At 45.2% G+C, this 12,471-nt stretch overlaps 5 protein-coding genes across 5 annotated transcripts; all 5 read left to right on the forward strand.

Moving 5' to 3' along the window:
- Positions 1 to 5,384: 5,384 nt before the first annotated feature.
- On the forward strand, positions 5,385 to 6,287 carry LSM04_008204 (Mitochondrial substrate/solute carrier; the record flags this gene model as incomplete). The annotated part of the gene is made up of 1 exon (XM_067333847.1): positions 5,385 to 6,287. The coding sequence occupies one exon, from the start codon at positions 5,385 to 5,387 to the stop codon at positions 6,285 to 6,287; it is 903 nt and encodes a 300-aa protein (XP_067186462.1).
- Positions 6,288 to 6,617: 330 nt separating this feature from the next.
- Positions 6,618 to 7,664, forward strand: LSM04_004322 (uncharacterized protein; the record flags this gene model as incomplete). The annotated part of the gene is made up of 1 exon (XM_067333848.1): positions 6,618 to 7,664. One exon carries the CDS (start codon positions 6,618 to 6,620, stop codon positions 7,662 to 7,664), a length of 1,047 nt encoding a protein of 348 aa, XP_067186329.1.
- A 315-nt stretch (positions 7,665 to 7,979) lies between these two features.
- LSM04_000662 (Glutaredoxin) lies at positions 7,980 to 8,375 on the forward strand (the record flags this gene model as incomplete). The annotated part of the gene is made up of 1 exon (XM_067333849.1): positions 7,980 to 8,375. One exon carries the CDS (start codon positions 7,980 to 7,982, stop codon positions 8,373 to 8,375), a length of 396 nt encoding a protein of 131 aa, XP_067186204.1.
- A 345-nt stretch (positions 8,376 to 8,720) lies between these two features.
- Positions 8,721 to 10,859, forward strand: LSM04_006519 (MCM protein; the record flags this gene model as incomplete). The annotated part of the gene is made up of 1 exon (XM_067333850.1): positions 8,721 to 10,859. The coding sequence occupies one exon, from the start codon at positions 8,721 to 8,723 to the stop codon at positions 10,857 to 10,859; it is 2,139 nt and encodes a 712-aa protein (XP_067186407.1).
- A 291-nt stretch (positions 10,860 to 11,150) lies between these two features.
- On the forward strand, positions 11,151 to 12,128 carry LSM04_009572 (uncharacterized protein; the record flags this gene model as incomplete). The annotated part of the gene is made up of 1 exon (XM_067333852.1): positions 11,151 to 12,128. One exon carries the CDS (start codon positions 11,151 to 11,153, stop codon positions 12,126 to 12,128), a length of 978 nt encoding a protein of 325 aa, XP_067186510.1.
- Between the last annotated feature and the right edge of the window lie 343 nt (positions 12,129 to 12,471).

Consider the following 12,471-nt stretch of genomic DNA (forward strand, 5'->3'; position numbering starts at 1 on the left):
TTTTTTTTTTTGTTTGATTTTCTTCATTCTGCACTGACCCTCCTTTCTTCATCGTGGGAGGTCTCTAGACAAGAGGACCCTGCACGGTGCCGCACTGCCACCTCTGTGGTGACCTGCGGAACATAGATCCAAACTGAATGTGTGTGTGTGTGTGTGTGTGTTTTCAACTGCCACTGTTGTTGTCTTTGGTGATGCTACTCCAGGACCTCTCTCTTTGCACATATACACATGGCCCTTGCTTTCTCTCCTTTTTTTTGTTTTTGCGCTGACTTCGCTTGCTGTTGAACTAGATCTTTACAAGCACTCAAGCGACAAGAAGCAACCAATGGCCACCCCCAAGAGCACCCCTGCAAAGCGCAGCAAGAGCATGAAGAAGTCACACCGCAAGCCCAAGCGCTCGTGGTCTGTGTACATCAACCGCTCCCTCAAGTCGATCAATAAGCAGATGTCGATGTCCAGCCGGACAATGAAGATTGTGAACTCCTTCGTGAACGACGTCTTTGAGCGCATTGCAAACGAGGCTGCCACGCTTGTCCGCGTCAACAAGAAGCGCACACTGGGTGCACGCGAGCTGCAGACAGCAGTGCGTCTCGTGCTCCCTGCGGACCTGGCGAAGCACGCAATGGCAGAGGGCACCAAGGCTGTGTCGCACGCGTCCAGCTAGACACCGATGCATGCCCCCTGTGGGTTAGATATATCTTTTTTTTTTTGTTTGATTTTCTTCATTCTGCACTGACCCTCCTTTCTTCATCGTGGGAGGTCTCTAGACAAGAGGACCCTGCACGGTGCCGCACTGCCACCTCTGTGGTGACCTGCGGAACATAGATCCAAACTGAATGTGTGTGTGTGTGTGTGTTTTCAACTGCCACTGTTGTTGTCTTTGGTGATGCTACTCCAGGACCTCTCTCTTTGCACATATACACATGGCCCTTGCTTTCTCTCCTTTTTTTTTGTTTTTGCGCTGACTTCGCTTGCTGTTGAACTAGATCTTTACAAGCACTCAAGCGACAAGAAGCAACCAATGGCCACCCCCAAAAGCACCCCTGCAAAGCGCAGCAAGAGCATGAAGAAGTCACACCGCAAGCCCAAGCGCTCGTGGTCTGTGTACATCAACCGCTCCCTCAAGTCGATCAATAAGCAGATGTCGATGTCCAGCCGGACAATGAAGATTGTGAACTCCTTCGTGAACGACGTCTTTGAGCGCATTGCAAACGAGGCTGCCACGCTTGTCCGCGTCAACAAGAAGCGCACACTGGGTGCACGCGAGCTGCAGACAGCAGTGCGTCTCGTGCTCCCTGCGGACCTGGCGAAGCACGCAATGGCAGAGGGCACCAAGGCTGTGTCGCACGCGTCCAGCTAGACACCGATGCATGCCCCCTGTGGGTTAGATATATCTTTTTTTTTTTTGTTTGATTTTCTTCATTCTGCACTGACCCTCCTTTCTTCATCGTGGGAGGTCTCTAGACAAGAGGACCCTGCACGGTGCCGCACTGCCACCTCTGTGGTGACCTGCGGAACATAGATCCAAACTGAATGTGTGTGTGTGTGTGTTTTCAACTGCCACTGTTGTTGTCTTTGGTGATGCTACTCCAGGACCTCTCTCTTTGCACATATACACATGGCCCTTGCTTTCTCTCCTTTTTTTTTGTTTTTGCGCTGACTTCGCTTGCTGTTGAACTAGATCTTTACAAGCACTCAAGCGACAAGAAGCAACCAATGGCCACCCCCAAGAGCACCCCTGCAAAGCGCAGCAAGAGCATGAAGAAGTCACACCGCAAGCCCAAGCGCTCGTGGTCTGTGTACATCAACCGCTCCCTCAAGTCGATCAATAAGCAGATGTCGATGTCCAGCCGGACAATGAAGATTGTGAACTCCTTCGTGAACGACGTCTTTGAGCGCATTGCAAACGAGGCTGCCACGCTTGTCCGCGTCAACAAGAAGCGCACACTGGGTGCACGCGAGCTGCAGACAGCAGTGCGTCTCGTGCTCCCTGCGGACCTGGCGAAGCACGCAATGGCAGAGGGCACCAAGGCTGTGTCGCACGCGTCCAGCTAGACACCGATGCATGCCCCCTGTGGGTTAGATATATCTTTTTTTTTTTGTTTGATTTTCTTCATTCTGCACTGACCCTCCTTTCTTCATCGTGGGAGGTCTCTAGACAAGAGGACCCTGCACGGTGCCGCACTGCCACCTCTGTGGTGACCTGCGGAACATAGATCCAAACTGAATGTGTGTGTGTGTGTGTGTGTGTGTGTGTGTGTTTTCAACTGCCACTGTTGTTGTCTTTGGTGATGCTACTCCAGGACCTCTCTCTTTGCACATATACACATGGCCCTTGCTTTCTCTCCTTTTTTTTTTTTTGCGCTGACTTCGCTTGCTGTTGAACTAGATCTTTACAAGCACTCAAGCGACAAGAAGCAACCAATGGCCACCCCCAAGAGCACCCCTGCAAAGCGCAGCAAGAGCATGAAGAAGTCACACCGCAAGCCCAAGCGCTCGTGGTCTGTGTACATCAACCGCTCCCTCAAGTCGATCAATAAGCAGATGTCGATGTCCAGCCGGACAATGAAGATTGTGAACTCCTTCGTGAACGACGTCTTTGAGCGCATTGCAAACGAGGCTGCCACGCTTGTCCGCGTCAACAAGAAGCGCACACTGGGTGCACGCGAGCTGCAGACAGCAGTGCGTCTCGTGCTCCCTGCGGACCTGGCGAAGCACGCAATGGCAGAGGGCACCAAGGCTGTGTCGCACGCGTCCAGCTAGACACCGATGCATGCCCCCTGTGGGTTAGATATATCTTTTTTTTTTTGTTTGATTTTCTTCATTCTGCACTGACCCTCCTTTCTTCATCGTGGGAGGTCTCTAGACAAGAGGACCCTGCACGGTGCCGCACTGCCACCTCTGTGGTGACCTGCGGAACATAGATCCAAACTGAATGTGTGTGTGTGTGTGTTTTCAACTGCCACTGTTGTTGTCTTTGGTGATGCTACTCCAGGACCTCTCTCTTTGCACATATACACATGGCCCTTGCTTTCTCTCCTTTTTTTTGTTTTTGCGCTGACTTCGCTTGCTGTTGAACTAGATCTTTACAAGCACTCAAGCGACAAGAAGCAACCAATGGCCACCCCCAAGAGCACCCCTGCAAAGCGCAGCAAGAGCATGAAGAAGTCACACCGCAAGCCCAAGCGCTCGTGGTCTGTGTACATCAACCGCTCCCTCAAGTCGATCAATAAGCAGATGTCGATGTCCAGCCGGACAATGAAGATTGTGAACTCCTTCGTGAACGACGTCTTTGAGCGCATTGCAAACGAGGCTGCCACGCTTGTCCGCGTCAACAAGAAGCGCACACTGGGTGCACGCGAGCTGCAGACAGCAGTGCGTCTCGTGCTCCCTGCGGACCTGGCGAAGCACGCAATGGCAGAGGGCACCAAGGCTGTGTCGCACGCGTCCAGCTAGACACCGATGCATGCCCCCTGTGGGTTAGATATATCTTTTTTTTTTTGTTTGATTTTCTTCATTCTGCACTGACCCTCCTTTCTTCATCGTGGGAGGTCTCTAGACAAGAGGACCCTGCACGGTGCCGCACTGCCACCTCTGTGGTGACCTGCGGAACATAGATCCAAACTGAATGTGTGTGTGTGTGTGTTTTCAACTGCCACTGTTGTTGTCTTTGGTGATGCTACTCCAGGACCTCTCTCTTTGCACATATACACATGGCCCTTGCTTTCTCTCCTTTTTTTTGTTTTTGCGCTGACTTCGCTTGCTGTTGAACTAGATCTTTACAAGCACTCAAGCGACAAGAAGCAACCAATGGCCACCCCCAAGAGCACCCCTGCAAAGCGCAGCAAGAGCATGAAGAAGTCACACCGCAAGCCCAAGCGCTCGTGGTCTGTGTACATCAACCGCTCCCTCAAGTCGATCAATAAGCAGATGTCGATGTCCAGCCGGACAATGAAGATTGTGAACTCCTTCGTGAACGACGTCTTTGAGCGCATTGCAAACGAGGCTGCCACGCTTGTCCGCGTCAACAAGAAGCGCACACTGGGTGCACGCGAGCTGCAGACAGCAGTGCGTCTCGTGCTCCCTGCGGACCTGGCGAAGCACGCAATGGCAGAGGGCACCAAGGCTGTGTCGCACGCGTCCAGCTAGACACCGATGCATGCCCCCTGTGGGTTAGATATATCTTTTTTTTTTGTTTGATTTTCTTCATTCTGCACTGACCCTCCTTTCTTCATCGTGGGAGGTCTCTAGACAAGAGGACCCTGCACGGTGCCGCACTGCCACCTCTGTGGTGACCTGCGGAACATAGATCCAAACTGAATGTGTGTGTGTGTGTGTGTGTGTTTTCAACTGCCACTGTTGTTGTCTTTGGTGATGCTACTCCAGGACCTCTCTCTTTGCACATATACACATGGCCCTTGCTTTCTCTCCTTTTTTTTTGTTTTTGCGCTGACTTCGCTTGCTGTTGAACTAGATCTTTACAAGCACTCAAGCGACAAGAAGCAACCAATGGCCACCCCCAAGAGCACCCCTGCAAAGCGCAGCAAGAGCATGAAGAAGTCACACCGCAAGCCCAAGCGCTCGTGGTCTGTGTACATCAACCGCTCCCTCAAGTCGATCAATAAGCAGATGTCGATGTCCAGCCGGACAATGAAGATTGTGAACTCCTTCGTGAACGACGTCTTTGAGCGCATTGCAAACGAGGCTGCCACGCTTGTCCGCGTCAACAAGAAGCGCACACTGGGTGCACGCGAGCTGCAGACAGCAGTGCGTCTCGTGCTCCCTGCGGACCTGGCGAAGCACGCAATGGCAGAGGGCACCAAGGCTGTGTCGCACGCGTCCAGCTAGACACCGGTACATGCCCTAACGGGATCGAATTTTTTTTTTATTTCTCATAGAACGTTTTTACTGATTAGATTTTTTTATTTGTTGGTTTTAGTTGTATAATCTTTTTACACAGTTGTTTTTTTTTTTGATTTTTGATGTTTCTAAGGGCGATAGTATGGCTCTTATCTCTTGTTTTTTTCTTTCTGTTCTTTGTTAGGGTGTTTTTTGCTTTATTGTAGAGTTTGTTTTCGAAGGTGTCGGGTTTGTTTTGTCTCTCTTGGAGTTATACAATGGGCGAGAAGCAATGTAGGGAAGGCGATGGAATGAATCGCTTGCTTCACGACACAAGTGATAATGTGTGCTCTTCGTGTTTACTTCTGGGACTTCGAAATATTTTTACCACGCTTGCTTGCACTTTTTCTGGTACGCTGTTTTTTTTGTTATACTATGTTTTTTCCATTCGTAGTGGCAGCGAGAGGGAGATTTTGCTATTCTCGCCGGTCTATTTTTTTTGTTGTTTTATTGGTGGTGTTGTAAGTGGCCTTCCTCATACTCTTATGACACCAATCGATCTTGTTAAATGTCGTATGCAAGTGGGAGAATACGAGTATATGTCTGAAGGGTTTCGTCTCATTTATCAGGATTCTGGTAGCTCTTTCCTTGGCAGTATTCCGATGTTCTATCGCGGTTGGGTACCAACACTTATTGGTTATTCACTTCAAGGTGGATTGAAGTTCTTTTTTTACGAACTTTTTAAGCATTTATTGTTTGGACACCATGACTCGGCGGCTGTTAGAACTTCGAATGGGGATGGTTCGGATTATATTTTCCAGTTGATTACCTATTTGTGTGCAAGTTTTCTTGCTGAGATGGTTGCAGATGTTGCTCTTGCTCCATGGGAGGCTGTAAAGATCAAAATACAGACTACGAGTGTGCATCGAACACAAATTTCAGTAATTATACCTATGGTCTGGGCGGCAGAGGGATGTCGTGGTTTCTACAAGGGTCTAACAGCTTTGTGGTGTAGACAGGTGCCGTATACGGTGGTTAAATTCATGAGCTTTGAAAGCATCTCACAACAACTTTATGTATTGTTTGTTAAAACTCCACGGAATACAACGCCGAAAAGTGTTCAGCTTCTTATTTCTTTGACCGCTGGTGTCTTGGCGGGTGTTCTTTGTGCCATAGTTTCGCACCCTGCTGATACCATTGTTTCAAAGCTGAATCAGCGTGCTGATACGACTAGCAACGCGTCTAAAAACACTCTTACTTTTATTTTGGGTGATCTTGGTTGGCGTGGCCTTTGGAAGGGCATTGGCCCCCGTATTTTGATGGTCGGAGCACTCACAGCGATGCAATGGATGCTCTATGACACTTTTAAGGTGCTTGTGGGGCTTCCCACCACAGGAGGCACCGTTGTTACTGCAAATACCACTCTACAGTTTACAGTGGGTAAATGAGGAAGTAATGGAGTCTTTTATACCCTCCTTTAAAAAAAAAAATTGCTTTCTACGCCTTGGCGTTGTGTGTTTTGTGGTTTTGCAACCCTATTGAAACCTGTGAATGAGATAATTTTCTGTCACAACTCCAGCATATTTTGAAGTGGTATACCTGAGTAGACACGAAGTGTGTAAAATATTTTTTAGTTTTATTACTGTCTTCTCATGTATAATGATTTAATTTGCTGTTTTATGTTTATTTTTTTTTTTGTTTAATTTTCTTATTTTAGAGTAAAGGAACTGCGAAGGAGAGGGATTTGTTGCAACTTAGTGGTTATAAAGGGACATGATATGATTGATATTACCTCTGTTTCTACCCGTGTTTTAGCGACTCCTTTCTCTCTCCTGACTGTTGACTCTGTTTTGTCCAATGATACTTGTGAGGAAAAATTCTTTCTGCTTTTTGTTGGAAATGATAGGGCATGTGTGGCCTCCTTCCAGGAGGGGAAACCGTTCCTCTGCAAATTTGTTCCACAGTTTCATCGCACATTGACAACTGGGGCATGTTGTACGATGTCCCTCAATGACGCAAATGTGTTCGTTCTGGGTGACTCTGCCTCTACTGTTACATTACACTATATTAATCAATTAACGCATAATACATCTTCTACCGATAGTCGTAGTAGTACTATTTTTATAGGGAATGCTTGGGATGTATCTACACGTATAAACCATATTGTACCTGTTCGCGGATGCAGTGGAGTTGATGCTGTCTGTACCCGCAGTGGGGAATTAGGAACCGTGTGGCGAATGTCTTTTGAGCGTGAGGAGGCAAATATCCTTAAAGTTGACGGTTCGCTTGGACGACTCTTTTCACATAATAATAAACTATCGGGTTGTTTTATGGGCGCTACTTCAGGTGGAGTCTCATTAATTTCTCCAGAGACTGGATGTACAGTCTTGGAGTTTAAACTTCCGTATGAAAAACAATTCCCAGAAGCAGTGCAGGCAAGTAGAGGTGGAGATTCACTGTTTGCGGTGATGACATCCTGCGGTGTTGCTCATGTGTATGATCAGCGTCGTGCAGAAAAACCCATTTGGTCGAAATCACTACGTGATTCACCAATTAATTTTGGGAGCAGTGATAGCAGTAAAGGTGAAAGTAACAACAACAACATCAACGATTTTGATAATACGTCTATTATTACTAGTTGTAGTGCAGGTGTATGGGCTATTTATTCTAATAAAGCTCTGTATTTCTTGCGCTGCATTGATGAATCAGTTGTGTGTCGTTCTTTCCCTTATTCAGAATCTTTTCTACCACCTAATATTACTGCTGCTGGACTCTGCTTCACAAATAATATTCTTCACATTCTTGGGAGTAAAGGGGAAGATTGAAAGAGAGGTATGTGGAGTGTGAAATTCTATTAAAAAAGGAAAAAAAGAAAGGAAAATTGCGAAAAGTATTAAAAATAAAAAAGAAAGGAGTGCACACCGTACAGGTTTTACTTTGTAAACAAATTATAAAATTTTTTTGTTCTTAATTCGCGGGGAGAATGAGAAGTTTTTTTTTGATGTTTTCTATGCTTTGGGCTTCTTTCTTTCACATTCATCTTTGTTTTCTTCTGGTACGTAAAAAAAACAAAAATAATAGTGGGTCATACAATATATTTGTATATTTATATTAATATATATCTAGAGAGACGTAAAGTAATGCTGCGACGTCTTTTTACGTCAAAGATTACGCTGATGCGACACACAAGGGTGAACTATACGCCCGATAAGGTTTCCGAAGAACTTGCTCTCACAATTAAAGACATAATTACGAGAGACCGTGTTGTCGTATTCCTTACTGGTACCCCCAAAGAACCGCGCTGTCGCTTTACGGTGCAAATGGTAGACATGATGGACCAAATTAATATTAAGTACAGTTTCTTCAATATTCTTGATGATGATGAAGTGTGTGAGGGACTCAAGAAGTATAGTGATTGGCCGACGTATCCCCAACTATACATTGATGGTGAACTTATTGGAGGATATGATGTGTGTAAGAACATGATGTTGAATGGTGAGCTAACTAAACTTCTCAAGGATAAGCGGCTTCTTTGAGAAATAAAGGTTTTTTTTTTCTTTTTTGCCATAGCGTATCGTTTGGTAAGAAAAAAAATGCCAAATATGATTAACCTATCCACACTGGTAATGTTTTTTTTTTTAATCTGTGAGGGTCTCTTTTTTTTTTGATTCTTTCACCTGTTTTTTTTTTTCGGACATCTCTGCTTTATTTTTTTTTTAATTATGATCCTATTGATTCTTTTTTTTATGTGTTGTACTGTTATTATTTGTTTTCTCCTGTAATGGCGGTTTGGGGTGTTTTATTATGGCGCTTACACCATGCTACTTTTCTGCCCCTGTGAAAATTAAAAAATAAGATGGAAATCTGTACAAAAAAAAATAATGTCTATTAGTGGTGTCCCACAGGAAGCAGCGAAGGTGTTGTGGCAGGTACATTGTACTTCTTTAGCACCATTATCATATGAAGAAGAGACTGTAGGTGAAATGTGGCGTTTATTTGCAGGATTTCTCGCTCCTTTACCGTTACAGTCCGTTTCAACACCATCTCATCAAGCTATTTCATCAGCAATCGCAACATTTGTGTTTACAGTAAACCTCCATAGCGATTTATTAACTACAACTATGAGAGAAGCCCTTGTTCATCAACCGCAAATTGTTGTGCCAATGTTGGAATTTTTTAGGGCAGTATTAAGCTTTCAGCAGCAAGCTGGGGGACAACCTTTAGGAAGAGTTGGTTCTTGGCGCCTTGTATGCTCTGTTGTTGGTGATGATACATGTACCACACCTTTTGATGCCTTGGGGGCATCTTTGCTTGGTCAACTTGTGACTATACGAGGGACAGTTGTACGAATGAGTCCATCACGTGTAATGTGTGTACGTATGATGTATCGCTGTGGTGCTTGCGGGGCTGTAGTAGAAATCCCAACAGAGGATGGTGTTTTAGTATACCCTGGTGCATGTCGTGGTAGGTGTCGTGGTTACCGCTGGTCTCCAATAGTAGAACAGGGAGAATGCGAAGAGGTTCAGATACTTAGAGTACAGGAACGGATAGAAGTTTATGATGGTTCCGCTATTGGTGGGAGTATCCACAAAATGATGGGGGTAGAGTTGCGGGGTGTATGGATTGATGCCGTGACGGTTGGTGAAGCAGTTGCTGTATGTGGTATTTTGTGTGCAAGACGTGGAGAAGGCCGAGGTAATGTTACACAGCAAATTGCGGTGAGGGCGTATTCTGTAGAGAGTAATCGACATGATTCTGTACAAGGTGCTTTACTTTCTGTGGATTCACTAGAGGAAAGTGGAAAATTCTATGAGATGGCTCGTCATCCACGGTGGTTCACACGCCTTTGTGCTTCACTGGCACCATCTATCTTTGGTTTACAGCATGTGAAAGAGGCTATTGTTTTGGCAGTAGTAGGTGGAACAGCACTTAAAATGCGTGGTAGAAGTAACATTCATCTTCTTATGGTAGGAGATCCAGGGTTAGGAAAATCACAACTTCTTCGTGCCGCATGTAGTATTGCTCCACGTAGCGCATTTGTATGTGCTCATACATCTTCTTCTTGCGGTCTTACTCTCACACTTACAAGAGATCCAACATCTGGTGAAACATCCTTCGAAGCTGGAGCTGTTGTACACGGTGATGGTGGTATAACTTGTATTGATGAAATTGATAAAGGAGTAACTGAACACCGTGCACTTCTTGAGGTAATGGAACAAGAAACAGTTTCTATGGCTAAAGCAGGAATGGTTTTTTCTGTTCCCGTTCGTACAGCCATTCTGGCCGCAGGAAATCCTGTTGGTGGTCGCTTTGATGATACAAAGGCAGTAACAGCAAATTTGAATCTTTCTCCTGCACTTCTCAGTCGCTTTGACATTGTTGTATGTCTGCGTAACCCACATGCGGAATCCACCCGCTCTCTTTCTGATCACGTACTTCAACTTCATCAACGACAGAATGCCTGTGGCACACATAATACATCAGGTGCGGGTGGTGGGGCACTTCCGGTTGAACTGGTACAACGATTTGTATCATTTTGTCGTCATCATTGTCACCCATTACTACGTGGGGAGGCGAGTGAAGTACTGAGAGCACATTATTTAGCAAGACGTGCAGAATCGCAAAGTGATGGATTAGCTGTAACACCTCGATTTTTGCAAGCTCTTATTCGTGTAGCAGAAGCACGGGCTAAGGTTGAGTTACGCCATGAAGTGACAGCAGATGATGCACATTATGCTGTGGAATTGCTTCGACAATGTGCTGGTAGCCTACGCACGAATAATGTTCAAGGAACCCCACTTCGGCCTGCTGCTGCTAAGAAGGTGAGTCAGAGGGATACTATACTAAACACACTCAAAGCGGAAGTATGCCGTACTGGTGTAAATGCCTTATCACATCGTATTATCCTTGAGGCATGCGAGCAAGCTGGATGTCGTAATGCCAACACAATGCTGAATCAACTGAATGAAGTGGGAGTGATTCTTCAAATGGGGGATAAGTATCAGCTTCGTGGGGTGTAGAATGATACTTCTTCAAAAAAATATATGGAAATATTTCAAAAAAAAAAAAAAAAAAAACAGCTAGGGGAGTACAGGAAGAAGAACAAGGACATTAAGAGCTTCCTGATGATTTTGTTATGCTAAGATTGTTTTTTTTTTCGTTTCTTTTTTTGTTTCTTTGTGGCTGCATTTTTTGTTTCACATCTATATGTATGGGGTTTTTTCCTTTTCTTTTTTTTTCTACTATTCTTCGTGTAATTATAAAGATACATAGGGGTATATAAGAGGTCCCTTTTGGGGTGGACATTAGTTATGCGTATCTCACTTACCCTGCTGCGCCGGGGTAAACCTCGTCCAAGGGCCGGTATGTTCCTGGACAAGTATCGTCGTGTACCTACGTTGCTGAAACCGCAGCAGGGTGGACAACAGTACTTTAGTGAGTTTCTTATTCGTTCCACAAATGATCGGCTTACTCAACGAGATGTTGAGGATGGTGCTGGAAAAGTAGAGTCCACTATTGCAGCGCGACTTCCGCAGATGGACTGGGAATCAATGTCTACACGTGGTACAGAGGACGCTGTTAGAGAAGAAATGCGTCACCTTGTGGAAAATGATGTGACGCAGCAACAACGTGCATTTAATGAGCGAATGTGGTATGAAGAAGAAGAGAAACAAAGACGTCTCCAGCAAAGTACTGGTGTAATGGTAGGGGAAAACATAGGAGCTGAGAATGAGGGTAGCTTGCCTCCACGAGTACTTGGTAATGATTATTTTACAAGTCGGTTCGGATACTCACTCATTAAAAACAGTGAGATGTCGCAAGGGTTAACAGACTACAGTCAACTCGATATGTGGGGGGAGATGCCTAAATACACACGTGACATGATATTTCTTTATCTTGTCTCACGTCGGCGTAATACATACGCGGTAGCATATACGTACGAAGGCAAACGTATTCTTCCCACATACACGGCAGGTAATAGAGGTCTCAAAGGTGGCGATCGCGGTTTCCGCAGTGACGGCTCTACCGACAATGGTCACCAAGTAACGAGTATGTACTTGAATGATTTATTACCAAAATTGCGTGAGATGCGAGCGAATGAGGGACGTCCTATTGGACGCGGCGAAAAAATTGAACTTGTTGTACGAGTAATGGGATTCTATAATGGTCGTCAGGGAGCGGTACGTGCAGTACAGGACCGTGCTAATGAATTTCATGTGCGCTACTTTGAAGATATTACCCCAATCCCACTGAACGGACCGAAAATGCCACGTGGTGTATTCAAGTAGCAGATTGCTTCTTGAAGGAATGTTCACACCGTGAAGAAAGGAAAAAAAATGAAGATGGGGGAAACGTTACACCAAATTATAATAATATTATGGGTGGGAAAGCCCACCCGTTTATTTCATGTATTGTAAGATAATGGTTACTCTCTTTTTTCAATTTTGTTGTTTTTATGTTTTACATTTTATGTTTTTTCCCCCTTGTTTCTTCTTTATTCGACATTTCCCATATATTTTTTTTCCTTGGTGTGGGTGGGCGAGGTATAGCTTGGCTTTTATTATTTCTACGCTAGTTTTATTTATTTAAAACACCACAGGTCACCACCGAGAAAATTATCCGCTTAACTCA

Source organism: Trypanosoma melophagium (assembly GCF_022059095.1).
Source record: "Trypanosoma melophagium isolate St. Kilda chromosome Unknown ctg7segment1, whole genome shotgun sequence".
Taxonomy (NCBI): domain Eukaryota; phylum Euglenozoa; class Kinetoplastea; order Trypanosomatida; family Trypanosomatidae; genus Trypanosoma; species Trypanosoma melophagium.